The sequence below is a fragment of the Mizuhopecten yessoensis genome, unplaced genomic scaffold (assembly GCF_002113885.1).
Source record: "Mizuhopecten yessoensis strain PY_sf001 unplaced genomic scaffold, ASM211388v2 scaffold6029, whole genome shotgun sequence".
In the NCBI taxonomy this organism is placed as follows: domain Eukaryota; kingdom Metazoa; phylum Mollusca; class Bivalvia; order Pectinida; family Pectinidae; genus Mizuhopecten; species Mizuhopecten yessoensis.
In genome coordinates this window covers 74728-102475 of record NW_018406344.1, presented here as the reverse complement: position 1 = coordinate 102475, position 27748 = coordinate 74728, and the positions used below count along the sequence as shown (strand labels likewise).

The 27748-nt window shown below is 39.8% G+C and overlaps 1 protein-coding gene and 1 long non-coding RNA gene across 4 annotated transcripts in view; one reads left to right on the top strand and one right to left on the bottom strand.

The window, feature by feature from the left end:
- The first annotated feature begins 1083 nt into the window (after positions 1–1083).
- The window catches only part of LOC110451450 (paired box protein Pax-5-like), an 83262-nt gene continuing 56597 nt past the window's right edge, over positions 1084–27748 (top strand). For 2 of the 3 annotated variants that reach the window (XM_021499475.1, XM_021499470.1), the window contains exons 1-2: positions 1084–2196; positions 5110–5361. In XM_021499475.1, coding sequence (XP_021355150.1) covers positions 5295–5361 — 67 coding nt within the window. In that variant the 5' untranslated portion in view covers positions 1084–2196; positions 5110–5294. Of the gene's footprint in view, positions 2197–2854; positions 4864–5109; positions 5362–27748 lie in introns of those variants that run through there. The other variant, XM_021499471.1, reaches the window with a different exon arrangement.
- The window catches only part of LOC110451451, a 4682-nt gene continuing 3735 nt past the window's right edge, over positions 26802–27748 (bottom strand). Inside the window, exons 2-3 of the long non-coding RNA XR_002463076.1 lie at positions 27170–27286; positions 26802–26872 (exon numbers count right to left, since the gene is read on the bottom strand). This is a non-coding gene — a long non-coding RNA (uncharacterized LOC110451451). The remainder of the gene's footprint in view (positions 26873–27169; positions 27287–27748) is intronic.

Here is a 27748-nt window from a genome sequence, read left to right as displayed (position 1 = left end):
TGGGAAAAAAATGATTCTCTAAAGGCAAGTAATAATATAGTGTGTGGGACACTTTCACTCTCTAAAGGCAAGTAATAATACAGTGTAGGAAACGGATCAGACAGTAAGGCTAATTACGCCGGTTGGAAAACGGATAAAGACGTTGATAAGGGGGGAAGGAAAATGGATTGATACAGCAATTTTGGAGAAGGGTAAACATAAATACGTGTGCGTATATATATACATATCATAATCTGGCAGTTAACACTGGAATGGATTTCCCTTATTGTTTTTATGAAAATTTCCGTACTTCTTTTTTACCGGTAAAACACATGTAGTCATACACAAACAGCTTGATCCTTTTCAGATAGTGAAATATAAATCATCGGGAACCCTCTTTGACTGCTCAGAAGTCTGCGGAAAACTTCATTTGCTTTTTTATCTAACATTTTTGCATAATTTTAAGTGTGCTTGTTTCCTTATTGTAGAATGATGCGATGCGTATAGCACATATAATGTTAAATGTAGTTTCATTTGAGTAAAGGAGTGTACACTGATATTTATCTTATTGATGTCATCCTTTTCCACAATCTTCGTATCTACATAGATATATATATTTTTGACGTTTCGTGACGATTTTCATAATCTCAAACGATTTCAAATATTTTTCATCTCTTTCGCAAGAATTTATATCAATAAGTTGTCTCCCGATCTCAGATTATGTCGACATCTTTCAATAATTATGTCGACATACGTAACTCGTAAGTCGCAAGTGGATGGCAGAAATATGCCACCATAGCTTTCAAATCATACCCACAAATAACTTTTATACGTGAACGTTTCCGTTCGGAAACCGTTCGGGTCCTTCCACGACCTGTTAGAGTAATTGGGGACTAATAATGCCGTGACTTAAAATAAATAATCTATGACGGAAATTCTCGAATAGTTTTTGATTGATGATTGTCACCTGACGGAAATGATGACCACATGAACTCGACATTGTTCCCGCAAAAACACTGTTAAAATGTTATCGTTTGTTAAAACTGTTTGTATAAAATGGTTCATATGCACAAAAAACACAAGAAAGATAGATGAGAATGTCTTTTATTAAGTATATGGATTGAAATGCATCTTTAAAAAATATGATCATATCTCTAAGATGTGCTATAGCTACCGCGCATCATGGAAACCAATTCTACTGCCTTTGTATAGAAACGACACCGGGCACATTTTTACCGCTGATTCAAAAATCTTTCCCTACAAGTTAACTTATACAAAATTTTAAGATAACAGATGTATAGTTACTATCATAAACTGCATATGATGAATTATAAAATATAATATGGAAATATCTGAACGGAACTGTGTTACGAACCAACATGAATGTTAAATTATATGCATAAATAATATTCGTTGCATAACATGCAATCTACATACAGAAGTATATCATCCCTTTAATAAACATAACATCATACATAGGAAATCGATTTTTGTTTTACTATCAGATTTCAGATGCCGTCTGACGTTCAATAAAACCTATTTTCCCCCCAGTATATGCTAATAACATGGGGATTTTATAGTAGAATACGGTATCAAATGAAACGAACAGGCATTGTTGATCTTTTACCTTTCAATATTTCCCTCAGACTACTTAATTACTTAATTCATAAAATACAATGCTGGCAGTGAGGTTTTCAGTATTACAAAGAAAAAGAAAAGATTGAAATGAAAGCGTTATTATACTGTGTGTTCAACAGTGAGTATTACAGTATTGACGATTTCGTGTGTACGGTGAAGGGCGTAGAAAATCAATTAACGGATAGTATATACCTCGGCTGTCGTATTGTATCTGGGTCGAGATTACCTTATTAAACTCGGGACATGTAAATTATGTTTTACCTGGTTGTATATCATTACGGGATATATATACAGTATAAGCCGTTCTGTTATATGAAAGGTGACATACCAATACAAAAAATACAGGTAAGATCACATTCAACGACTCCATTTCTAAGCCCACCTCAGGCTAATAGTTTTGACAGTTGGGCGGTACCGATTCGTCGATCCGGGTACCTATCGGAAAGTGACGACAACACCCGAACAGAACTCGTGTCCAACGCATGAGCTACCTTCAATATAAACGGGAACTCAGTGAAGAGGTACGCGAGTGCCCTTCGTCATCGATGAGTGATCACCACTACACGCATCAACGGAAAGGTTTGTAAACTCCGACATTATTTTGTTGTGATATCGAGCAGGTCTATCGCACCTCATGTCAATTCTCGTTCGTTTACCAAGCGTGTCCAATCTACTGCATGTACTGTATATAAAAGTTGGTGACGGATTAGCGCAGACATTTTCTTTTTCATTCTCGAACCTGTATACAAAGAAGTTGGTATAGGCCGTAGATAAATATGTATATATAGACTATTTGGGTCAGGGCGGCGTAGTTATAATGTCACCGTTTCAGTTTTCTAGGATGTAGTGTACTTCAGCACCTGGATTAAACTTTTATTTTCGACATTTTTTGTTTGTGTAAGTGATTGAATAATTTGTAACGTAAAAAAACCCATCACGTGATACATTGCCAGATTAAAAAGCACTTACTAGTTTATTAACTATATTATCATATGAATATATCTTTATACACATATGAGTTGTTTTGATGTATACATCTTGTCTTTGATGAACTTACGTGTTCGATTTTATATACAATAATGAACATTAGTTTTCCTTGACAGTTCAACACTTGTTTTTATTTTATTTTGCAATTTGTACACGCATGTGTTGATGCTGTTGTTTATATTTTGAATTGTATAACAATGTTTATCTATTAATATTTTGTACATGTACAAGGTATTTATAAACAAGCTGCTAACAGGTTTTTTTCTTGGTGTCAAATTATACATCTTTACAGAAAGAAATGTGTAGGCTATTGAAAGGACACGGATGTTATTAGTTTGAGGGTGTAATACATTTAGGTTCTATTATATATAAAACCATTGTGCTAGTTTCAGATTTATGACTCATTATTACACAGGTGTGCTCTTAAACTACGTATTATACTTACAACTCATTTGCGTATGTTGTAGTTTATTAATTAAACTTAGATTGGATTAAATATTTTTACACGTGAAAAACGTACTTGATATTGTACAAGTCTATACAAATACGGTCCCCTGGCCAGGCATCCACGTGATAAACACCCAGACGTGCCTTATTTTGAAACTCTCTTGTCACGAACAAAACATTTAAAGTAGCTTAATACTAAAGACTGGAGAGGAAATCGTTCCTTCAGCCTTACGGGTCACAATAGACAAGGTCGCAGAAAGAAAGGCCCATTCACAGAAGAGAGTGTTAAGACGAATTCCTATAGACCTTTTGATTACTACACGAAATAATCAAACTATTGTTCTCAAATCATCAATCTGCCAATTGAAAATGTAAAAATACAAAATAATTTAGATTTTAGAAACATGTCATTAGGGCCAAAATAAGGTTGGGCACCAAACAATATCTTATAGGAATGCCCTTGTGTGCCATTAATGTAGAAATTCGATGTCGTTTTGTGACATAGAATCGGATATGTGAAACTAAAACCTCAAGTATGTTGCGTGTTATGGGAACTCCGGGTATGGTGTAGGTAAATGTCAGCCATGATCGTAGACCTAGGGTCACGTAACAAACGGCGTGTTAGCCCAAGTTGTGAATAGAACAGGATTTGTCAAAACTGGTCCGAGCTTCTGGCCCTTTACTATCGATAATTAATCCTCAAACCTAATTTGCCTGCGGCCAGTGAACATTTGCTAATGATCATTTGAAAGACTTCAATTTAAAGGGGAAACATTGTCTAGAACAATTTTGACAGGTCATTTGAACAGCAGGTGTTTGTGTATGTTACAACTTAAGTCGGAGCTGCACCCTTGTATGTAAAGTAAGAGGTATACGGATACGCTAACGTAGACCGGTCTTTACTAACAGCTATTGTCACAATAACAACAGCGAAAGACGATAGCCTTGTTTTGTCCTCGGCTACAGTTATACAAGTATTTACTGAACAGCAAAATTCTAGAAAAACCAGGTTGCTTGGAAATTTTCAGGGCAGTTAACTGCTTTTTGTTAACAATCGTTTAGATTTTTTATCTAAAACAATGCTTCGAATGTCGGAGATTCGGCAGAATCTGTGGAAATTGTAAAAAAAGAATTGCCTTAAAGCTATCACAAAGCACTAACTACATGTAGGCCAAGTTGACAAGCTGTCGACGACAGCGTGAATGGACGGCCTTGGCATGTAGGACTGCCATACACAAGCCTCCATCGGCATTCCCTACTCACGGCTACCTGTACACCGACAGGTGATTTCCAGGTGTTCTCTGTAAGTTTACGCTCAAGTTACAATATTTACCCCAAACTTCCCTACCTGCCCTCTACCCGTTTGACAGTAAACAGAGAGATAAGGACGATTCCGTATAGCCGGCAACTTTGGTAAGGGGCGACCGGGCAGTATACACGGTCCAGGTATAGATACATTTTGTAATTTAGGCAATAGATTTTCTCATGTCGGGGCTAGGAATGTCGCTTCAACACTGTCACAAATAGCACAGGAGTGACGATGCATTTTAATGGCGGGAAAGACACGGTCGACCAATCAGCACTCGAGGAGAACTTTAAATATGCATGACTGTAAAAATAGACACTATCATTAATAGAACAAGCTTCTTCAGAACTTGATACACATGTCTGCGTAGGTCTGTGTCACCAACGTGTTTTTACCTTGTGTCCATGCCACTTGCGCTCCCACAAATAAGGAGTTTACGTGGTTCTGGGCCACTGGACTTTCAGCTGACGGCCTCCGTCTCGGAACCTTTACGGCCGACTGGTTTGGTACGTATAGCCACACTTCACGCTCACTGCTCCAGCCTTCTACTACTATGTCTATGTAATATTTACATCTCACCTGGATACTGTCACCTAATAATTCACATCCGTTTGACGTTCACAAGCATCCGTGATGCAACTTTCCAATTCAGAGGCTGCTTCCCAAATTGTCGTTCATCTTCCGTAGATTTTATAAATATAGGTTATGTGACTTGGGGCTTAAATTGTAATTCCAATGTATACGGTTTTCAGAGCTTCACACTGGCACGGGGAGGGATATATACCATAAGCGTGGTGTGTGATAAATCCGTGAGGAAAACTTAACAAACTTCGCAAGTGAACTGCACTGTCGACGCTTCAAAGTGGCTGACGAGGCAGGAGACACCCCGGTCCCAGTCCTTATCCTGGCCGGGCCGGAACAACCAACCATACCCAACATGTCCCAGCTGACGACGAGCGAGGAATCCCAGGGTCTAGTTGTCACACCTGGAAAGCTGGCTAAAGGTACGTTGTTCCAAATGAGTTCTTGTGTTTACCTTTGCACTTCAAGTCTTACTTGCCACGGTTTGTGCCTTCCCACTGAAGCAGGTAGAGATTTGGAGCAAGGCTGAACTGGCATAGTTCTCCGTGTGTTTATATACGTGTCCACTCAGCTGGCAAAAGTTTAGTGATCAACGTTTTTATTCTACTTAAAATCGACTGAAGAGTAAATACTTAAATTCACCTTATGAAGTGGTCGTAACCAGCTCATATAAACACAATATCAGGAATTTTTAATGTTTCGCATGTTGACTTAACGTCAGACCAAACATCTTAACACACACACCATAGGCGCGTAAAAGATATTCCGTGAAAATGTCGACCTGTTTGATAGGAAAACAATTACCATATATAGCTTGTCATAAAGTTAATGAATAGTTGAAAAATCTGTCACGTGTTTTACGAATACGTCATATGATGTATACAACATGTATCCAGTGGCGGATCCAGAGACCTATCTGTGGGGGTTTCCAAATTTCATGGGGGGGGGGTCCATGTGGGGAAAAATTGAGGAAAATGGTGAAAATACATGATTTTTAAAGAAAATTCTCGAGGTGGGGGGTTTCCTGAACCCCAAAAAAACCCTCTGGATCCGCCACTGGTATCGTTTTGGTTTACACACCAGTGAATTAGTCTTTCACATATTATTGCATTCTTTGTTTATTTTCCAAGCATACATTTGTCAGTTAAGAGCGACCACGTGTTGCCCTTGCCACCAATATGTTATATAACTCAATAGTGCTTTGGGGGTCAGGGTTTGATAGGAGATTATGTACTACTCGCCGTCCACAATGAGCCCGTAGACAGCTTATTATTGAGCTTCAGAAGAAATGGTTTTGTTAGCCTTGCCAGTGACACACGGCTATTCACTGTTTTATTTGCATTTCCTCTAGCCTTAGGACAAGTGTTCTACTTTTAAAACCTCTATAAACTCACTACAAAGTTCTGTATTTTTAATCGATTATTTCTCACTGGTCATTACCATTGATGAATGGAATTTATAATGGGACCCAGATGAGGCGATGCCTCGTGTACCCCAGTTCATATAAAAACGGAAGTAATTTCACATAATTCGGTACTCTCTGTATCAACATCTGTATTAGTTTCGAATTTGACATTTTTCGATAGCTTAGCCTGTTTGTCATAAATATTATATCCAGTCTGTCCAATGGGCAGCAAAGGTTGTAATACGTTGTACTATCCCCAATAGGGACTCGCTTTGGGAAGTGTTGGGCTGGCCCCTGTAACCGAGATATGGTACTGGCAACACAGGCACGTGCTTCTTGGACATTACTTTGATGAGAATAACACGTTTGTCTCCTTGTACATGATGGGAAACACAGACATTGTAAATTGTGTCCTGGTCCCAGAGGGCTAAGTGTCACCAGTCCTGTCACAATAATTCTACCCTGTACTATAGAGGGTACCTGAATGGAGGTCCCTGTACAAGGTGTTTTAAAGCTCCTCTTAGTTTGGCCGAACATTCCAATGGTCATGTTGATCCTAAATCACACAATAGCACACATACAAGGATTTATACAACTGGTTATAATTGGCTATCTGGTGCACAAAAGAAACAGCCCCCGGCCAGTGACATTGTCCACCTACGTTCACTGGTCATTACAGACTTACGACATATCGTCCCACTGACCACTTTGCTAAACTGCCCTGACCAGTACAAATAATATTTTGTTCCTGTTGGTCATTTAACATGGACATGTCATCATATCAAAATCATCATCTGCCACATTATACTACATCTATTCTTTCGACAGGAAGCAACCATTACATAAGGAGCAAGGTAGTTATAGCCAGTCATATGTCAAATATGAATCTATTGTTATATGAACTATTCAAAAGTGGAACTGCCGGGGTACAACTTGAGCATCTACTGTTTCCAATTGCTTAGCTTTATTGTTATTACCTTCAGGACAGATACTATGTAATTGTATACAGTATTCTGTTCTTAAACATTACCAAAGAAGCAGCGTTCATTGTACTATGAATGCAATATCATCAGTGTCATTTTGACACTTCTCCTCCCGCCTCTCATAAGACGAAACAAACCATCGTAAGATTAACTTTTCGGATACGCTTTATTGTTCAAGGAATATTGCCTGCACTGACGATACAGACACTTACACAAATAGTAACTGTAAATTCACAATGTAAATGCAAGCGTTGAACTGAGTTTAACATGTTAACTTTTATGTAACTTACGACATGAACATTAAAATAATACATGCTCATTCACTTTTCTAAAGATAATACAGGTATGTGTTCTTGTAGTGTAGGTTATATACAGTTATTACGTTCTTGCGTGCAAGAAGTGTATACGGCTGTGACGAGGAGTTTATTCATTTGTGAAAAAATTGTATGGGTGGAAGTTTGTTCATTTGTGAAAAATTTGTATGGGTGGAAGTTTGTTCATTTGTGAAAAGTTTTATGGGTGGAAGTTTGTTCATTTGTGAAAAATTTGAATGGGTGGCAGTTTGTTTATTTGTGTAAAGTTTGAATGGGTGAAGGTTTGTTCATTTGTGTAAAGTTTGTTTGGGTGAAGGTTTGTTCATTTGTGCAAAGTTTGAATGGGTGGAAGTTTGTTCATTTGTGAAAAGTTTGTATGGGTGGAAGTTTGTTCATTTGTGAAAATTTGAATGGGTGGAAGTTTGTTCATTTGTGTAAAGTTTGAATGGGTGGAAGTTTGTTTATTTGTGTAAAGTTTGAATGGGTGGAAGTTTGTTCATTTGTGTAAAGTTTGAATGGGTGGAAGTTTGTTCATTTGTGTAAAGTTTGTATGGGTGGAAGTTTGTTAATTTGTGTAATGTAAGTTTATGTGGGTGGGATTTTCTTTGAAAAGTTTGTGTGGATGGAATCTTGCTCAGTTGTGTAAAGTTAAGTTTGTGTGGGAGGAATCATGTGCATTGTACACTGAAATGGAATATTATACTGTTATTTGCTTTAAACAGACTTTCTTTCACTCTTGAACAGTGTTCAACCTTCACTCTTGAACAGTGTTCAACCTTCACTCTTGAACAGTGTTCAACCTGATCGTTATGTTACGTGGAATGTCATCAGATATGATGGATTCGCAGATTTATAAAATGGTTCTGTAATATTAGAAGTATGAGTGTTTTTAGACAAATGGTAATAGTTCCAAATGCGTTCCCTTTAAAAAAAAGAACTTACAGACTTGTGAGTCTTTTAGAAATCGCTTGAAAACCCATTCGGACTACCATTGCGAATGGTGGATCCTCCGAAATGATCTTTCTGACCTCTTCCTCCTACACGCGAAACAAACGAGAGAAGAAAACATCTCCCTGCCGCACAGCAACACTTGTCCCCAGCAAACTTTCCCTCCAAACTTCGTATTTTCTCTTACTCTTCTGCAGACTTTATACAGAAAGATGTCTTTATTATCACGAAAGCGTTATTTTTGAAACGCTAACAATACTGCAATTCACCGGAAGAATATATCTACAACAAAAAGGTGAGCAGCTGACATTGATGCACTGTATAAACAGTAATTATACATCCTAGCTCACCTACTCCATACTTAAGTCTGCTATGATTTGGTGCTGCTTACGTCCATCCAGCATTTATGTTCTTTCTTTAAACGTCTTCTTCTGAAGCAAGGGTACAAGGTGATGATACTTAGCTAGTAGCATGCATGGACGAAGGGGTATTTTCCCATATGAATGACCTTGACCAAATTTCAAATCAAATGTGTAAGTGTTAAAACATTTAAACAGCTTCTTCTTAATAACCAAAACAGCCTAAGGTAATGTCACCTGTAGCATGCTGGGGTTAAAAGCTGTCAAGTGCCTTCACATAAATGACCCTGACCCATTTCCAATGCCACTTGGATCAAATGTATTAAAACCTTTGAACAACCTCTCCTGTATAACCAAATAAAATAGAGTAATCATGTGAAGCTATTGTCATGGTCTGATGATGAGTTATCAAATTTGTTCAAATGAGTAACTTTATCAACTTTGAAGGTCAAAGGGGGGGGGGGGGGGGGGGGGGGGGGAAACGTGTTAAACCATTGAAGACTTTTGAGTGTTAGCGTGCTTACTATCCTTTCTGTTCATGAATTAGATTTTTACCTACTTTGAATTGAATAACAGGTGAGCGATACCTTTTACAAATAATATGGACTAGCATACGGCTATGATGTCAACTGTGGGTCATAAGGATTAGCGCACGGTTACAATGGCAGCTGTAGGTCATGGGGATTAGCGCACTGCTACAATGTCATATGCAAAATTATAGGGATTGGCATACGGCTGCAATGTAAGCTGTAAGCCACAAGATTAGTGCACGCCTACAATGCCATATTAAATAATAGGGTAGCACATAGGGTTAAAGTGTACGGCTGCAATGTCAGCTGTAGATGATCAGGATTAGCACACAGCTCAGTAACCGCTACAGTTTCAGCTGTAGATGATACGGATTAGCACACAGCTCAGTAACCGCTACAAGGTCACTTTCCAACAACTATCACGATATGTTGGAATCATAAAACATGTATTTTTGTTATGGGTCTGACAATAATCTTCAAATTGTTGAAGTTGGTCAGTATCTAATTGAAGTAGACGTACTGTGTGATACCCAAGGCCTTGTAGAGGGTGTCATGCTTGGCTTGTAGACGTATTAATTGGGTCAAGATATCCGATTTGATTCCGATCCACTGGTTCCTCGTCATAATAGTGCTTACCTGACCAGCATGCATATCGTATGTGCCACATTTGGGGGTGATACATCAGTGATGGCTCCAGGTGACTACACCTCACCACGCTCATTAGCTACCGTTACAGGGTTCACTTCGTCAGTACTCATTGACAATTGTACATCACTTTAACACACATTCATAAACCGTCAGAGTTTGTAAGGATAGATCCTACAACCGACAGTTATGTAGGACGGTTGTTGTACGTATGCTTCTCTGACGGGTTACCCATTGGTATCTATAACTCTCTGCAGGTATACCCAAAGGTACCTATCACGAATGAGAAAAGTATTACTTATGTAGAAATGTATAGAAAGGTACCGAACTCGTCGAAAAACGAAATAATGGGTGTTCAACTTCAACCCGTCGTAGAAACAGCAAACAGTTGACGATTCGGCGAGAACAGCTTTAAGTAAAGCATTCTTACTTTTGTCTAATTATTACATTACATTCTGATGGTAATATTTCAAATCTGTCTGTATTTTCTTACTTCTAACAGGGTCAAGTAGGTCCTAACCTACATTGTATCAACATGCGGCTAGAAACCTGGCGTTCTGATTGGTCGAACCTTCACTGCCTACTACACCGGTATCGATTCGACCAATCATGGCATTTGTTTCATCACCCCGTTGGATGTAGATTAGACCAATCGGAACACTTGTTTCATATTGTTTCACAACCAGCCTTGACTCAGAAAGGATCAGTAATGACATTGGGACCTGTGAGGCCTAAATAGTTGTGAAATGTTAAATATATCTGGACATTTGTTGATGTCCAACCAAGGAAAATCGGACAGATTTGACAGATAAACGTCCCACGTGGAAAATACCTCTAGTTGGAGTGACGTACATGTTTTTGAAGACACATCCTTCACCTTAAATACGAATCCCTTTGTATCTAAATGGTCGGAATCGACAGAAGTGCTTGTTGTTTCTACGGCGGTTTTCAGTGGTAGCTCATGTATTCCGTGCTGGATGAGTTCCGTACGATTTTTTTGACAACGATTATTTTTCTCTCTGAGTTCAAACTTCACTCGTAACGTCCGAAGAGGTCAGCTTGACGGAGCAAATATTAGCGAATGGCGGTATTATATCCCGATTGCAAAGCTAGTGCAAATGTAGTGAGAAGTGCTCACAAAAATTATATTACGAGCATTATTGTACAATTAAACCTCGATATAATGCCCATCGGCTCATTTGTCACCTCGCTTACCGCCAACATACTTCACGGTCCCCTTTTCTTGTTTTCTTAGCAATCCTTTATACATTTCCCTCAGTTTATCGCCAAATCCCTTTATAATGCCAAAATGTGTAAATGATGGCAGTATAACGAGGTTTTACTGTACATGACAATATCAGCATATTATCAAACAATTTCTACACACATCTGATACCTAACACTTTAACACACCAGTTGCAGTACTACTGTAACTCCAAGGTTTCGAACAAGACATCACTGAACATAAACCGTGTGTTTGTGTACAGAAGATTAACATATGGTAAACGTGTACCACTGTATTAGCATATAAATATGTTTGTTCTTTTAATGTGTCTGTATTGTAAATATAGTTCACTTGTTGATCAACCGTATACGTTAAAATGATATACACAAATGTACACCCGTACGCATGCCCCACGACAGTTTTAACAATGTTTACCTGTGTCGGTAACACGCGTGGTACATGTATGAACAGTCTTTATACCCTTACGTCTGATTTCATCTTTTGTTAGTTTAAATTTAGGACTATGGATGATGACCCTCAGCCATGAGTAATATCCCCAGTGAGCTCGGCCACATGCAATGTCCCTGGGACCATCACATTCTCTTCACATATGTGTTACATTCTATCAACAAAAACAAGTACCTATTATTTTAACAGTTAAAGTTAAAGTGATGTCTCCAGGAGACGTTCATTTATTCAAGACAATCACTTATGCAAATAGAAAACTTTTAAACCCCGAGTTAGTTCTTACATCTACTCATACATCAATACTGTATTGTACAGTATCAGGAACGTACAGACACTGTATGACTATGTATTCTATCAGGAACGTACAGACACTGTATGACTATGTATTCTATCAGGAACGTACAGACACTGTATGACTATGTATTATAACAGAGAGGTACACACATTATATTACTAGTACTATGTCAGTGACGTACAAACACTGTATGACTATATATTCTATCAGTGATATACATACACTGTATGACTGTATTCTATGAGTGATATACATACACTGTATGACTGTATTCTATCAGTGATATACAAACACTGTATGACTATGTATTATATCAGAGACATACAAATATTGAATTGCTATGTATTTGATCAGAAAAGTACATACATTGTATTACTTTGTATTCTATCAGTGACGTACAAACACTGAATGACTATATATTCTATCAGTGATATACAAACATTGTTTGACTGTATTTAATCAGAGACGTACAGACACTGTATTACTTTGTATTCTATCAGAGACATACAAACACTGTATGTATGACTATGTACAGTACTTGGTCAGAGACGTACAAACCCTGTAGGACTATGTACAGTATTTAGTCAGAGACGTACAAACACGGCATGACTATGTACAGTACTTGTTCAGAGACGTACAAACACTGTAGTACTATGTACAGTATTGGGTCAGAGACGTACAAACACGGTATGACTATGTACAGTACTAAGTCAGAGAAGTACAAACACGGTATGACTATGTACAATACTTGGTCAGAGGCGTACACACACTGTATGTATGATTAGGTACAGTATTTGGTCAGAGACGTACAAGCACTGTAGGACTATGTACAGGACGTGGTCAGAGACGTACAAACCCTGTAGGCCTATGTACAGTATTTGGTCAGAGACGTACAAGCACTGTAGGACTATGTACATTCTATCAGTGACGTACAAACACTGTATGACAATGTACAGTATTTGATCAGAGACGTACAAACACTGCATGTATGACTATGTACAGTATTTGATCAGTGACGTACAAACACTGTATGACAATGTACAGGATTTGATCAGAGACATACAAACAATGTCTGGTTATGTATTTGTTTAGAGGTGTACATACATTGTATTACTTTATATCATATCAGAGACGTACACACACTGTATGACTAGGTACAGTACTTGTTCAGAGACGTACACACACTGTATGACTATGTATTATATCAGAGACATACAAATATTGAATTGCTATGTATTTGATCAGAAAAGTACATACATTGTATTACTTTGTAATCTATCAGAGACGTTCAAACATTGTATGACTATGTACAGTTCTTCGTCAGAGACGTACAAACCCTGTAGGACTATGTACAGTTCTTGGTCAGAGACGTACACACACCGTATGTATGACTATGTACAGTACTTGTTCAGAGACGTACAAACACTGCAGGACTATGTACAGTATTTAGTCAGAGACGTACAAACACTGCATGTATGACTATGTACAGTACTAAGTCAGAGACGTACAAACACGGTATGACTATGTACAATACTTGGTCAGAGGCGTACACACACTGTATGTATGATTAGGTACAGTATTTGGTCAGAGACGTACAAACACTGAATGACTATATATTCTATCAGTGATATACAAACATTGTTTGATTGTATTTAATCAGAGACGTACAGACACTGCATTACTTTGTATTCTATCAGAGACTTACAAACACTGTATGTATGACTACGTACAGTACTTGGTCAGAGAGGTACAAACACTGTATGACTATTTACAGTACTTGGTCAGAGACGTATAAACACTGTAGGACTATGTACAGTACTTGGTCAGAGACGTACACACACTGTAGGACTATGTACAGTACTTGGTCAGAGACGTACAAACACTGTAGGACTATGTACAGTACTTGGTCAGAGACGTACAAACACTGTATGAATATGTACAGTACTTGGTCAGAGACGTACACACACTGTATGACTGTGTACAGTACTTGGTCAGAGACGTACAAACACTGTATGAATATGTACAGTACTTGGTCAGAGACGTACACACACTGTATGACTGTGTACAGTACTTGGTCAGAGACGTACAAACACTGTATGAATATGTACAGTACTTGGTCAGAGACGTACAAACACTGTATGAATATGTACAGTACTTGGTCAGAGACGTACACACACTGTATGACTGTGTACAGTACTTGGTCAGAGACGTACAAACACTGTATGACTAAGTACAGTAGTACTTTATCAAAGACGTACAGACATTGTTATCTGTTTATTGTAACCTTAAAAGATGTCCTTTTATTTGGTTAAGTTTTTCATAAAGATGTCCATTTAACGGTAAACTGATTTAACAATCTCCATTTGATGAACCTGTCTTCATGTGACCTTGGCTTTTGTCAAGACCATAAACCGAAAACAAGCAAAACAAACTGTTTGATACTTAACTGTTATAAATATATCCGGTTGTTTTTTTAATTTGATGGTAGAGTTATTTGATATCCATTTGACTGTTATAATATATCTGTTGGCGGTAAAATGTTATCGTTATCAAGATATTTGTATGATCAAACTGAAGTGAAAAATATATTCAGTTAGTTTTACATAGAAATCAGAATTTATATTCTAATAATAATATCGCCGTGTTTCTACCCTTACATTTTTTTCTAAAACGTAAATGCTTACTAATTTCTAAACGATAAATAATTCAAACTGTATTTGATGAAAATACTTTGAATGTGGGTTTCCCGGTTCGGTCCCGACTCGATTTTTATATACGTCACCTGTGGTAGAAGCATCTTCTTTGTTGTAATAATGATAAGCGTTGAGAATTTTAATGAAATATTAATGGCGGTTTCTAATGTCAGAGAAACGCGGAGAATATTTTCCGCGCATTTGCATTTCAAATTAGATTGTATGTAGATACAGATAGAAGAGAGGATAGGGAAGCTATTATCCGGTGGTCTATTCAAAGATGTCTCGTTATCCGGCCTTCGTTAGCCATTAAGTATACATTGATACTTGTAAGGTATCTGGGTTTTTTGGTATACTATAACTGAGTTTACTTGTTTTGGTAAATAATATTTTGAGATATTTTGAGAAAAAATATATCACCCTCCAAACTATGGAGAATCGATACAGGACTTTTCGATGTGTGGGGTTATGTTTCGCCCTCATTCCAGAAAGACAGTTGGTTTTTAAAATACCGATTTGTTCACGTTTTATTTCCAATTGAACCAAATGTTTAGTTAGTCCAAATATTAAGTTAAGTGTCAACATGAACAATTTTACCTGTAAACAGAGACGACTTAGTATGTACAAGTCATATTCTGTGTTGTCATTCTGTTGCTTTTATATGGCGGTGATTTTGCTAAAATGAAATCTGTTTCCCTACATATACGATTGCCTGTCACTAAATCCCGTTACACATATACGCCAAAGTGTTTCACAAGTACATGTCCGGAATATCTTCAAACCAGACAAAACTTTGATAGACGAATCTTATAATTGTAAAATGTGATATGGTTTAACAAAACGTGTTTTAATGTCTGTACTCCTGGAGATATTCTGGACGTAGCTGCGAGACTGTTGACAATTTTACGAGCTCGTTCTTCCATCAAAGCACAGTGCTATTGTTGTGTTTGGTTGGTATACGGACACCCGGGGTACAGCGGTATATAGGCGCTGGTGTCGTCGGGAACACCTCGCCTCCGAGCCAGCTCCAGTGATGGATGGCACCTGACTGTGAAATGGAGACGGTTCAGATGTGTGAGGATGTGTCAGCTGTTCCCAGCAAGGCTCGGCTCTTCTCCCAAAAGACCATCAGAAACTGGAGGACAGGTCAAATGTGGTTGTGTTCAAATCTATAGTCCGGGCCATATAAAATCACACCCCTGTCCCCAAAACCCAATAATCTACGTCGCTATTCAACCTGTTACTCAGCTCGGCTTACCCAAATAATCTCATATAACTGGTCTACGTAAGAATTTAAAGTCCATATTAACATATTTTAAATTGGATAGTAACTGATAACTGAAGCCACCCGACGGATTTCAGCCGGTTATGTCTTGTTGCAGGAGTAGAATTTCACAATACCTAACATTGAAGCCCCCTTGTCATTTGTAATTTAACTTTTTTTATTTGTTTTCTCGATTTTTCTCTCGCCATTTAATGAACCTGACGAGAATGCGTTTGTTTTGCATGAGATCCATCAATAGCGCGTACGTGTACACTGTTTATAATACCATATACAGTTAATCTGATGAGTGGAGCTCGACATCTCTTATTTTAAACAACCGTTTAAAGTCATTTTTAAAATTCACCCGTACGGCAGATTATTTTGATCACACGGAATAATTAAAAAACTCAAACTTGTGAAATATATTTCATAATCAACTAGAAATCATTGGACATTATATATATACCGTATATAATTAGTATGCTCATTATCCTCCAGTATACGGCTCCTGTGTTGGTCTCGGTGGATAAAAATGGCTTTTTAGATGTCACAAATGAACCTTTCTGACCGAAGTGTTAATGGTTAACAAGTCAGCTATTTTACGATGAGGCCGAGGACACAGTTTTATGACCAACGTTAATGCTAGATATTGAATTGTGAATTAAACATATAGCACACAAAAAAACAACGAAAGCTACACCTAGCATACGTCTGCCACCTGTTGTTAATATCGGTATTTCTTTGTCACAGAAAACAAAGGGAGTATGATGATCAATAAGTGCCCAGGGAGTTACTGATGTCGTCCCGCACAGGGCTAATAGAACCGGTACTCCCATTCACTCTAATGGCTAATGTCAAAAGGAATATTGCAGTCATCATAAACATGACACGGCTAATAATAAAATCATAATAACTGTAGAGTTACCTGAATACACTGCTTATTGAATTGACTTCCCCAGGTAGGACTGTTCCACCAGATACCAGTGATATCTGTAATACACTGGTTATTGAACTGACTACCCCAGGTAGGACTGTTCCACCAGATACCAGTGATATCTGTAATAACGTCACTGTACACAACATTCTGAATTTGTTATAAGAGGTAGTATGCTTTTTGTTTATACCGCTAGGGGATACCATAACAATAAAAAAAACACGAGGAAAAATAGCATGTGGTATGTTTGTTGTAAACACTACGAACTATTTCAGTATGCCGTCTCGTACAGTTAGGTAGCAGTCCTGGTCCAAACTCTGTGCCGACTAAGTGTATCGTTTAGACAATCCGTACATGTACTACCTGATGGGAGTCTGAATTATCATGGGCAGTGTCCGACACTGCCACCAAATAGTTGGCATGACTCGAGCTCGCAACTCTTTCGTCAAGATGAAGCGTTTGTATATGAAAATACCATGACAAACCCTGATATTCCGACCAGGGACACGCGTATTGCATCCATGTCGTATCCGTCATACGTCCGTATTCCAATCGTAATATACCCTAGAGCATGCATGTTTTTTTACTCGTATGTACAGGTGCTCCCCCCCCCCCCCCCCCCCCCCCCCCCGATTCTGGTCTACCATTCAACCAAGACCCGACACCTATTATAATAGTTGATCCGACACCTCGTGCAGGATAGCTGCTCTGGTCCCGGTTCTGATAGATTCGATATGGTCCTTTCCGGTTCTGGCCCACCGCCCTTGATCGACCCGATAGACCCAACACTGCGAGGAGATAACCGTCCACTTTGTAGATATTGTTGTGTTGAAAAATGATTCAGGTATGTAAATAGCTAACGAATCAAACCAGAATAGAACACATAAATACCTTTCACGACCACTTCCCTTTATAAAACCCTTTTTTTGATGTGACTAATGCAAAGATTGGCTGATGCATAAAGTGAGCGAAAGAGCTCTATACCTTTACTATCAAACACTCAACGTCAGATTGGAATACAGATAGGTTGCCTTCCATTAACATCGTCTATTAATTTCAACTGACAATTCGTCATTGCTGCTCTCTCCTAAATTGCTTTTAATGTATTTAATTTGATCGAGCCTTACACGGGACATGACACCGCGTTCGTGACTCGTGATATATAGAAATGGTGGGCTGACACCTCGCTGTGTAACGTGAACGAATGGATACCTTGTCTGGTGTCGTCCGTCTTCGTATTCCTTACAGAACGGATACCTAGTTGACTTACATAATTGTTTTTATCTGTTTCATCTGTTGGAAATGTTATGAAACGAATCTTTGCCTTGTAAACTGTTTTAAAGTACGAATGAAGATCTGTAAAGACACCAAAACAAGGAAGATAACATAATATTAATCAATTGATTTGAATCAACATCGCTGTGTTGACATGTGCTCGGTGGATTGGGTAGCGTTTATATTTACTGGTTAGCCTTTATATTTACTTGCTGTAAAGCTTCGGCAACCTTTATGTTGCTGACAGGTCTTCTCTATGATGCAATGTCTTTATTAGTCAGTTAGTCAGTGTACGACTTGTATGCTTTAGAATGGCGTGTTTTACTTGTTCGTGTAGTTCTAGAAACACATGTATAAGCTAGACAGTGTATGGCTTCTCACGTTTTGCATGGAGGCGTTGCTTTTCTATTTACAGTAAAATGTTATTTCTGTCTTCGCACCTGTGTCCGTCAATGATCAGTCCAACAGAAACCCCCAGAATAGGGACCCGTATATGGACGCATACAGACGTATTTTGTGAGGCTATTTTGTATTGTATGCTGGTTTGGTCGACCAGGTAACTATGGTATTACGTGTACATTGTATATACCTGGATCGGCCCCAGAGTGTTAGTTAGACCTGTAAAGGACAGGTAGCTTGTCATTATACCTGCTCCCTGTGTGTCCATCTGGGAACTTCCTACACAGACCCATGTTGAGACATTAACACCGGGATCGATGGAGACGATGCTTTGTGCCCACATTATAGAGACTCATCTAATCGCAAAAGGTGTGAGGGGTGAATATAACTTTCTAAACAGCGTCTGGCCTACCTGACAGAAGCAGAAAGGGAATTTACAAATTTTAATTACTCGACCGGAAAGATTTGTAAATTTCGCGCTATGGGGGCGCGATCAGCTCTATATTGAATTAGATTGTGGTGATTCGAGAACAGGGAAGCTTTTATGCCGATATTTTTGCATTCTGTTGACTACATTCACACAGTTTGGTCCGGCTGTGTCGTTATGACGACAAATGCCGTCGTTTTTACCACCTACGGCCCGTGTGTATAGCAGTGCTTTACCGAGCTTTTTTGTCCCCTAAGTTCTGTAATTGCCTGGCTGCAGACTCGCACCAAATCCAATTCTGACTACTCACCACACATACTGTTAGTCTCCCCTATAGTGTAGTATACGGAGCGCGAGGTGTATTTTGAATCTTCATTAGTGATCCAGAACGCAGTTTACATTTTGCGGTTCAGTTCAGTAGTCTAGGGAGGAACGGCGACATTTATGAATGACAGTTGTGTGCGTTTGTGATTACATATACCATACAAACAAAACATTGTACCGCTTAACGGAGCATGTAGGTATCGCCATACCTGTGCAGGTCGCTGATTTAAATCCGTAGAGTACGTGTGTGTGTGTGTGTGTGTGTGTCGACACACTAAAACTGAAAGAACAGCCTCGGGCTGGAATACGTAAAATGACATGAAAGTGAAGTTTTCTTGTCTGTATCCATCAAGAAGTTCTCTTTGTTCTTCAGGCGTCATTGTCAGAGATGAAAGTCTTTATCTCAACGTATCCTGCTTCACCACAATATATAGGATTTTTTTTTGAATTAAGTCTCCAAATAATTTCCAACAAAAGAATGTTTCATACGAACGGGAAACGCGTGCCGAATCCATTCATTTTGTAGCAAAAAATGGCAAGCGCGTTTCGTTGTGCTCAATATGTTAACGCATTTGTTTATCACTGTTAGTGTTTTATAGTGTTTGGCAATGTAAAATGCGCTTGATTCTTAGAACCACGTGGCTGCCATTTATCTGGTTGACTGTAATGCCTTAAGTCATAAAACCTAATACATAAACAAGAATGTGCATAACTGTAGAATAGGAAGTAAGAAGGCGGTATAGTCCGATACACATCTTGTCATTATGATGTCCAATAAAGCCATATCATTATACACAACACCTCCTATACAGTGTATTGACCCTCAGGGCGAGGCCATTCATGCAATACACTGGTCGGACTTCATACTGGAGTACTTACAGCATAGTCCGAGATGCCCTGACCATTACTGGTCATTTGTCTGTCTGGTTCTGCACCATAGACCATGAAGGCCAACACTTGACTTCTGGCCAACGTTTTGTCCAGACTGACCAGTGGCTATAAGGACATGTGCAATAATGTGTGAACAGACTGGTCCGCTCACACCTCGGTCATCGCGCTATCATTGGCCCGTCCACATATTGACACTGACCACCGACTCACAAAAACTCATGATTGCCCCGTACACTTGTCGCCTGTGACCACAGACTCACATGATTGGCCCGAAAACAGGTCGACCTTGACCAAAGACTCACGTGATTGGCCCTTACACAGGTCAACCGTGACCAAACTCACATGATTGGCCCGTATACAGGTCGACCGTGGCCACAGACTAGCATGATTGGACCCTATACAGGTCGACCGTGACCAAACTCACATGATTGGCCCGAAAACAGGTCGACCGTGACCAAAGACTCACGTGATTGGCCCGTACACAGGTCGACCGCGATCACTGACTCACGTGATTGGCCCGTACACAGGTCGCCGGACCACACTCACGTGATTGGTCCGTACACAGGTCGACCGTGACCACCGACTTACTATTAAAGGGAATTGTATTCGAATTTCCGAAACGCCGACAGAACACCGACTTCCGTCAGTGAGATGAAACCCGTAAGGGCGGATTCATGTAGGCGCAAAACCCTTCAACCCAGGGGCGTTTCTAGGATATTTGAAAGAGGGTGCGTAGAATGAAATCTTTCGCCGAGCGGAGCGAGTCAAAAAGATTTTGGACCTTTTTTTGCTAAAAACATGAAATAATTGTGAAATGCACTAATGTAACGGTTCCTGACCTGCAACCAACCTAGAATTTCTGACTTTCGTCTGCTGGATAACCAAACTACTTGGTAGTGAAGCGGACGTAAAACCTATCAATCAATCAATCAATCGTATTTCCGATGTGAACCTTTGGTCTTCCAGACGAAATCTTTATCAAGTTTAATCACTATATTCAATATCTAACGATTTTCTTTTTACATTTCAAGTTCAGAGACGTTGTGATACTATTTCCATTTTTCTTGCTTTCGTGAAAGACGTTTTTCATCCCCAGCAAATCGGCCATTGTTTTTTTTTATTTGATAGACTTGGACAATTTGTTTACTTCATTTCATGTATGTCACTTACTGATAAATACCACTCGTCAAGTCGTGTAGTACCATAAGTAACACAAGGATAAGTAGATTGTTACATACATGGGTGATATCAATTTCGCTCGAAGTAATAATCTATTTCAAGACGCCAATTAGTTTCATAGTGACAAGAAAAGAGTTAAATAGCATAAGATTGGAGTTGTTTACGGGTTGGTCATGATATAGCCACTTGTAGCGTGCTAGTTGTCTGTCATGGTCGTAGGTATCCTATTAGCCATAGATCAGAACTCAGTCATTCGCAGATAGACCTTAAATTATCTCTCAATCTCGCTAAAATCACAAGAGAATCCCAAGTAGTTGTTCAGAACAAAGGCCAGTTGGTCCGCCATTGTCCTTCCAGATCGAGCCGGCTGATAACTTCCGACTTCGCTCGGAGCATTCCGTTTCATTTTACAAAGGTCTTTGATAATAACGCCATCAGAACGCGACTCGCATTTGACATTCCCAAACTTTAGTATTGACGATAAGAAATATAGCTCGGGGCAGAAAATAAATTCACAAAAAGTTGACTTTTTGTTAGTTATTAGTGCCACCCGAGTAAGCTGTACGGAACAAGTAAGTCTAGTATTGTTATTGGTGTATATATTATATATTTCCATGTGTTTTGATAAGAAAACATAATTTCATTTAGATAAAACGCATACTATGAATATATTTGTAAATGCTTAATACTGGTAATGTCCGTATACTCTTGCGTGATGTTATATAGAGAGATACTCGTGTGTTCTGTAAACGGTGTTGCACATGTATTCTAAAGATAGATACACGCATGTTTATAAGATTTCAGGAGATACTGTTTGATGATGGTTGGTGTCGTGTTGATCCATTATAAATACTTGTACCTGATGACGTCAGTGTCGGTGGTCCTCATTCATTTACATAGGTGTACCAAGTATCCCTGTATGATCACCGTGTAATTTACAAAAGACGTTGAGGGCCTGCTGTTACAATTTACTAGTTTTCAATCCGTTTTAAACTAAGCTGGCTCGATGTGTGTGCCATCAGCACAACTCTGTACAGACAGGACGGGAGGGGGTGCTCGACACTTGTATCCAAATAACTAGAACTCGATATTGTATAGAATGTAGCATTTGTCGGCTGACTTGGGAATACCCGACTCTGGACTAAGTGTATAGTGCAGGTAATCTTCTTACGGGTATTTCATTCCAACTCTCCCCGGGAGTTCACAGACCTCTGTCCGGGAGCTCACAGCCAAGTGTCCTCCTTGAAGAAACATATTTAGGATATACACGACTACCTGTTTTGAATCAAAAGCTTCTTAAAATCCCTGCATCAAACCTCTTGATGGTAAAAAAGATTACGGAATGAGGCCCCCTGTTAGCCTAATGATATCTTAGTGCTTTGGTGGGAACCAAGGTCACTTTTGACACGATGCCCATTCACAGTCCTTTCAGTTATATACTAGCCTGGACATTATTTGTTGGGACTGTAAGAACGACTTGTATGCTTTGGAAAAGATTTCTTTTTACTTTTGACGTTGCCCATTAACGCTTTAAGAAATTGTAGTTTATTTCACCATAAAAACAACATCGAACTAACCATTACAGCAGAAGTATGGCGGACGTGTGATTGCCATTTGATATACATATATGTATGAGGAGGTTTGTGAGGACAGGTGGGTCTGTCAGGGGACAGAGTGTAGATAGAATCAGGAGCTTCCCGCGGCCAGTACGTATCTAACGTGGACACCAAGTTACTCCAGAGGTCGAGACACTGCCTCGGGCACAAATCTTATTGTTATATTAAGCAAATGTCGCCAAAAGAGGGTCCATTAGGGGTAACTGAACTAGGCAGACTCACATAATCGTCGTAATGTTCGCCCAAAACGTACACAAAGTCTCACTGTGAAAATAATACTTTTGACTGGCTCTGTCAACAATTATTATTGTAGATTTTGTTCCGAGTTAAATCAAAAGCTAATTTCTTCCTCTTCCCCTTAAGTTTTTAACATTTTCGTTTCCACTCTGAATAATAGCATTTATTTTAATATGTATTTTTTATTTGCACTACATTCGTGTGTTGGTCCGTATCAAACCAAGGCTGAATCCTCCATGTTCCCTTTATCTCCCCACTCCCCGTTACGACAGTTTCGTGACAATGAACTATCTTCAGACGTACACACACTAATCGGGCTCATCAGATTCGCATTTCATCTCGGGTTTCCCATTCATAACATCGCCGAGCTATCATCTGTCAAAATATTAGTAGTTTATAAAACCAGAAGGGTTTGATTTTGTACCTAACCAACACGCAGACTCAAACAAATGGCGGGAGAATAATGTCGTCTGCTACCACAATTTACTAGATATGTATGGTTTATGATTGGTCACTTTATTGATATAAATACATAATATCTTGATTACCTGATTAGCATGGTTTATAAAGTCAACTGGCTAACGTTATCCCGCCCCCCCCCCTTCATGTGTTTGAATGCCGTTTATTTAGTTATATCAAGAAACCATTACAGAACGGGTTCTAACTTAAAATATATATTTGAATTAAGGATAGCTTCGCAATTATGATTGGCAACAGTTCCAGTTGGCTGTCATTGCCATTTTCAAGACTTCGTTGCTTTCGTATGTTGTCACTATTTATGAGGAACACGAGCGATTTACGATTAAAATTTGCGAGGTGGTCCATCTTACTTACCAAATAAGTGACCTTTACACTACAAGCTAGGACTATAGGGACGGTTATACGTTAAGATGGCACTTGGTCAGCACGTATGGCAAAGGACATTTTTCATATACCGAAGAAGAATTCCACACTAGAGGTTTTTATTTGGAGTGTTCTCCCTTTATAGAATAAGAAATATGAAGCAACCGAATGAAGAAGTTTTTCCTGATTCAGAGTAACTTCCCAGTCACGTTTCTTTCCTTATTCGTTGTTTAATCATAGCCTTTGTGGCCTTTGATAAAGTGTAAGCTTTGTAATGTAAAGGTCATTGAGTTTGACGACCAGACTAATTTTTTTGGTTTTTTTAACATTCAATTTTCAACAAACTATAATTATGTAGAAAGTATCACAATGTGTTATTTTTATGGAATACTTTTTTCGAAATGGACACAAATAAATATAAGTAAAGACGACCATTTCCTTGTGTGTCCTGGAATAAGGTCATTGTAGCACTTACCTATAGTTAACAAGGTTATGGTCGCCAGTGTCAGTATACCTCTGTAGGATTTATTACACAAGGTCAACAGACGACGTTTTATTGTTTCCCAATGGCCGAAGGTACGAAACAAACCAATACCGATGTCCACGACCACGGGACAAGGCCACGTTACTGACATTGTGGCGCTCCGTCTAGTCGGAAGATTCCAGCCAGGACTGGTGAATAGCGAGAAACGATATCATTATGATGGATATTTTTTTATTTATAAATCAGTGACAAATAAGGATTTTTTATTTATTTAATTTATTCATATTAAAGTTGCAATTTAGACAATTTGTCGAAATATGATAAAGGTACTTATATTAAGAAAAACATTAATATCTATCAAAAGCTTAATTTTGATCGGACTGTACGATAGGTGTTATCTAACTATTTTGTACTGGGTACCTACGGTCATCGGCCTGAGCTATGCCTACCTCAAGTTGTTTTATATGTATTGGTTACTTACGAACATCTTTATTTCTAAATTGTGAACGGTTCTCTGTTTAGCCGCGTCCTCAATCGGTCATGTCAGTATACATGGGATGTTGTCGCTATCCTCTTGTGGGCCTATCTGTGATACAAAGTATCCACTCTAGCTGTCCGTGGCGTCACCTATAGCTGTCACCTTTCCTCAGTGTCCCTGTCAACATCAACATCCCTGTCGCCTCCTGTATCTGTGACGTTACCACAGTGTCCCTGTCGACACATATTCCCAGTGTCCCTGTCGACTCCTGTATCTGTGACGTTACCTGGGATATTGATGTTGACACATATTCCCAGTGTCCCTGTCGACTCCTGTATCTGTCACGTTACCTGTGATGTTGACACCCTTCCCCAGTGTCCCTGTCGACTCCTGTATCTGTGACATTACCCCAGTGTCCCTGTCGACACATATTCCCAGTGTCCCTGTCGACTCCTGTATCTGTGACGTTACCTGTGATGTTGATACCTTTCCCCGGTGTCCCTGTCGACTCCTGTATCTTTGACGCTACCTGGGATGTTGATACCTTTCCCCAGTGTCCCTGTCGATTCCTGTATCTGTGACGGTACCTGGGATGTTGATATCTTTCCCCAGTGTCCCTGTCTACTCCTGTATCTGTTACGTTACCTGGGATGTTGACACCTTTCCCCAGTGTCCCTATCGACTCCTGCATCTTTGACGTTACCTGGGATGTTGATAAATTTCGCCAGTGTTCCTGTCGACTCCTGTATCTGTGTCGTTACCTGGGATGTTGACACCTTTCGCCAGTGTCCCTGTCGCCTCCTGTCACTGTGACGTTACCTGGGATGTTGATACCTTTCGCCAGTGTCCCTGTCGATTCCTGTATCTGTGACGGTACCTGGGATGTTGATATCTTTCGCCAGTGTCCCTGTCTACTCCTGTATCTGTGACGTTACCTGGGATGTTGACACCTTTCCCCAGTGTCCCTGTCGACTCCTGTATCTGTGACGTTGCCTGTGATGTTGACACCTTTCCCCAGTGTCCGTGTCGACTCCTGTATCTGTGACGTTACCTGGGGTGTTGATACCTTTCCCCAGTGTCCCTGTCGAATCATGTATCTGTGACATTACCTGGGATGTTGATACCTTTCCCCAGTGTCTCTGTCGACTCCTGTATCTGTGACGTTACCTGTAACGTTGACACCTTTTGCCAGTGGCCCTATCGACTCCTGTATCTTTTGACGTTACCTGGGATGTTGACACCTTTCGCCTGTGTCCCTGTCGCCTCCTGTCACTGTGACGTTACCTGGTATGTTGATACCTTTCCCCAGTGTCCCTGTCGACTCATGTATCTGTGACATTCCCTGGGATGTTGATTCCTTTCCCCAGTGTCCCTGTCGACTCATGTATCTGTGACATTCCCTGGGATGTTGATTCCTTTCCCCAGTGTCCCTGTCGACTCATGTATCTGTGACATTCCCTGGGATGTTGATTCCTTTCCCCAGTGTCCCTGTCGACTCATGAATCTGTGACATTACCGGCGATGATAATGTTGACAATTTCCCCTAATGTCCCTGTCGACTCCTGTATCTGTGGTTGACCCTGGGATGTTAATGGTGTCACCTTTCTCCAGTGTCCCTGTCGACTCCTGTATCTGTGACGGTACCTGTGATGTTGACTCCTTTCCCCAGTGTCCCTGTCGACTCCTGTATCTATGACGTTACCTGTTATGTTGACACCTTTCCCCAGTGTCCCTGTCGAGTATCTGTGACATTACCGGCGATGATAATGTTGACAATTTCCCCTAATGTCCCTGTCGACTCCTGTATGTGTGGTTGTCCCTGGGATGTTAATGTTGTCCCCTTTCTCCAGTGTCCCTGTCGACTCCTGTATCTGTGACGTTCCCTGTGATGTTGACACCTTTCCCCAGTGTCCCTGTCGATTCCTGTATCTGTGACGGTACCTGGGATGTTGATATCTTTCCCCAGTGTCCCTGTCTACTCCTGTATCTGTGACGTTACCTGTGATGTTGGCACCTTTCCCCAGTGTCCCTGTCGACTCCTGTATCTATGACGTTACCTGTGATGTTGATACCTTTCGCCAGTGTCCCTGTCGACTCCTGTATCTTTTGACGTTACCTTGGATGTTGATACCTTTCCCCAGTGTCCCTGTCGACTCCTGCTGGGATGTTGATACCTTTCGCCAGTGTCCCTATCGACTCTTGTATCTATGACGTTTCCTGTAATGTTGACACCTTTCCCCAGTGTCCCTGTCGACTCATGTATCTGTGACATTCCCTGGGATGTTGATTCCTTTCCCCAGTGTCCCTGTCGACTCATGTATCTGTGACATTACCGGCGATGATAATGTTGACAATTTCCCCTAATGTCCCTGTCGACTCCTGTATCTGTGGTTGTCCCTGGGATGTTAATGTTGTCACCTTTCTCCAGTGTCCCTGTCGACTCCTGAATCTGTGACGTTACCTGTGATGTTGATGTTGTCACCTTTCCCCAGTGTCCCTGTCGACTCCTGAATCTGTGACGTTACCTGTGATGTTGATGTTGTCACCTTTCCCCAGTGTCCCTGTCGACTCCTGAATCTGTGACGTTACCTGT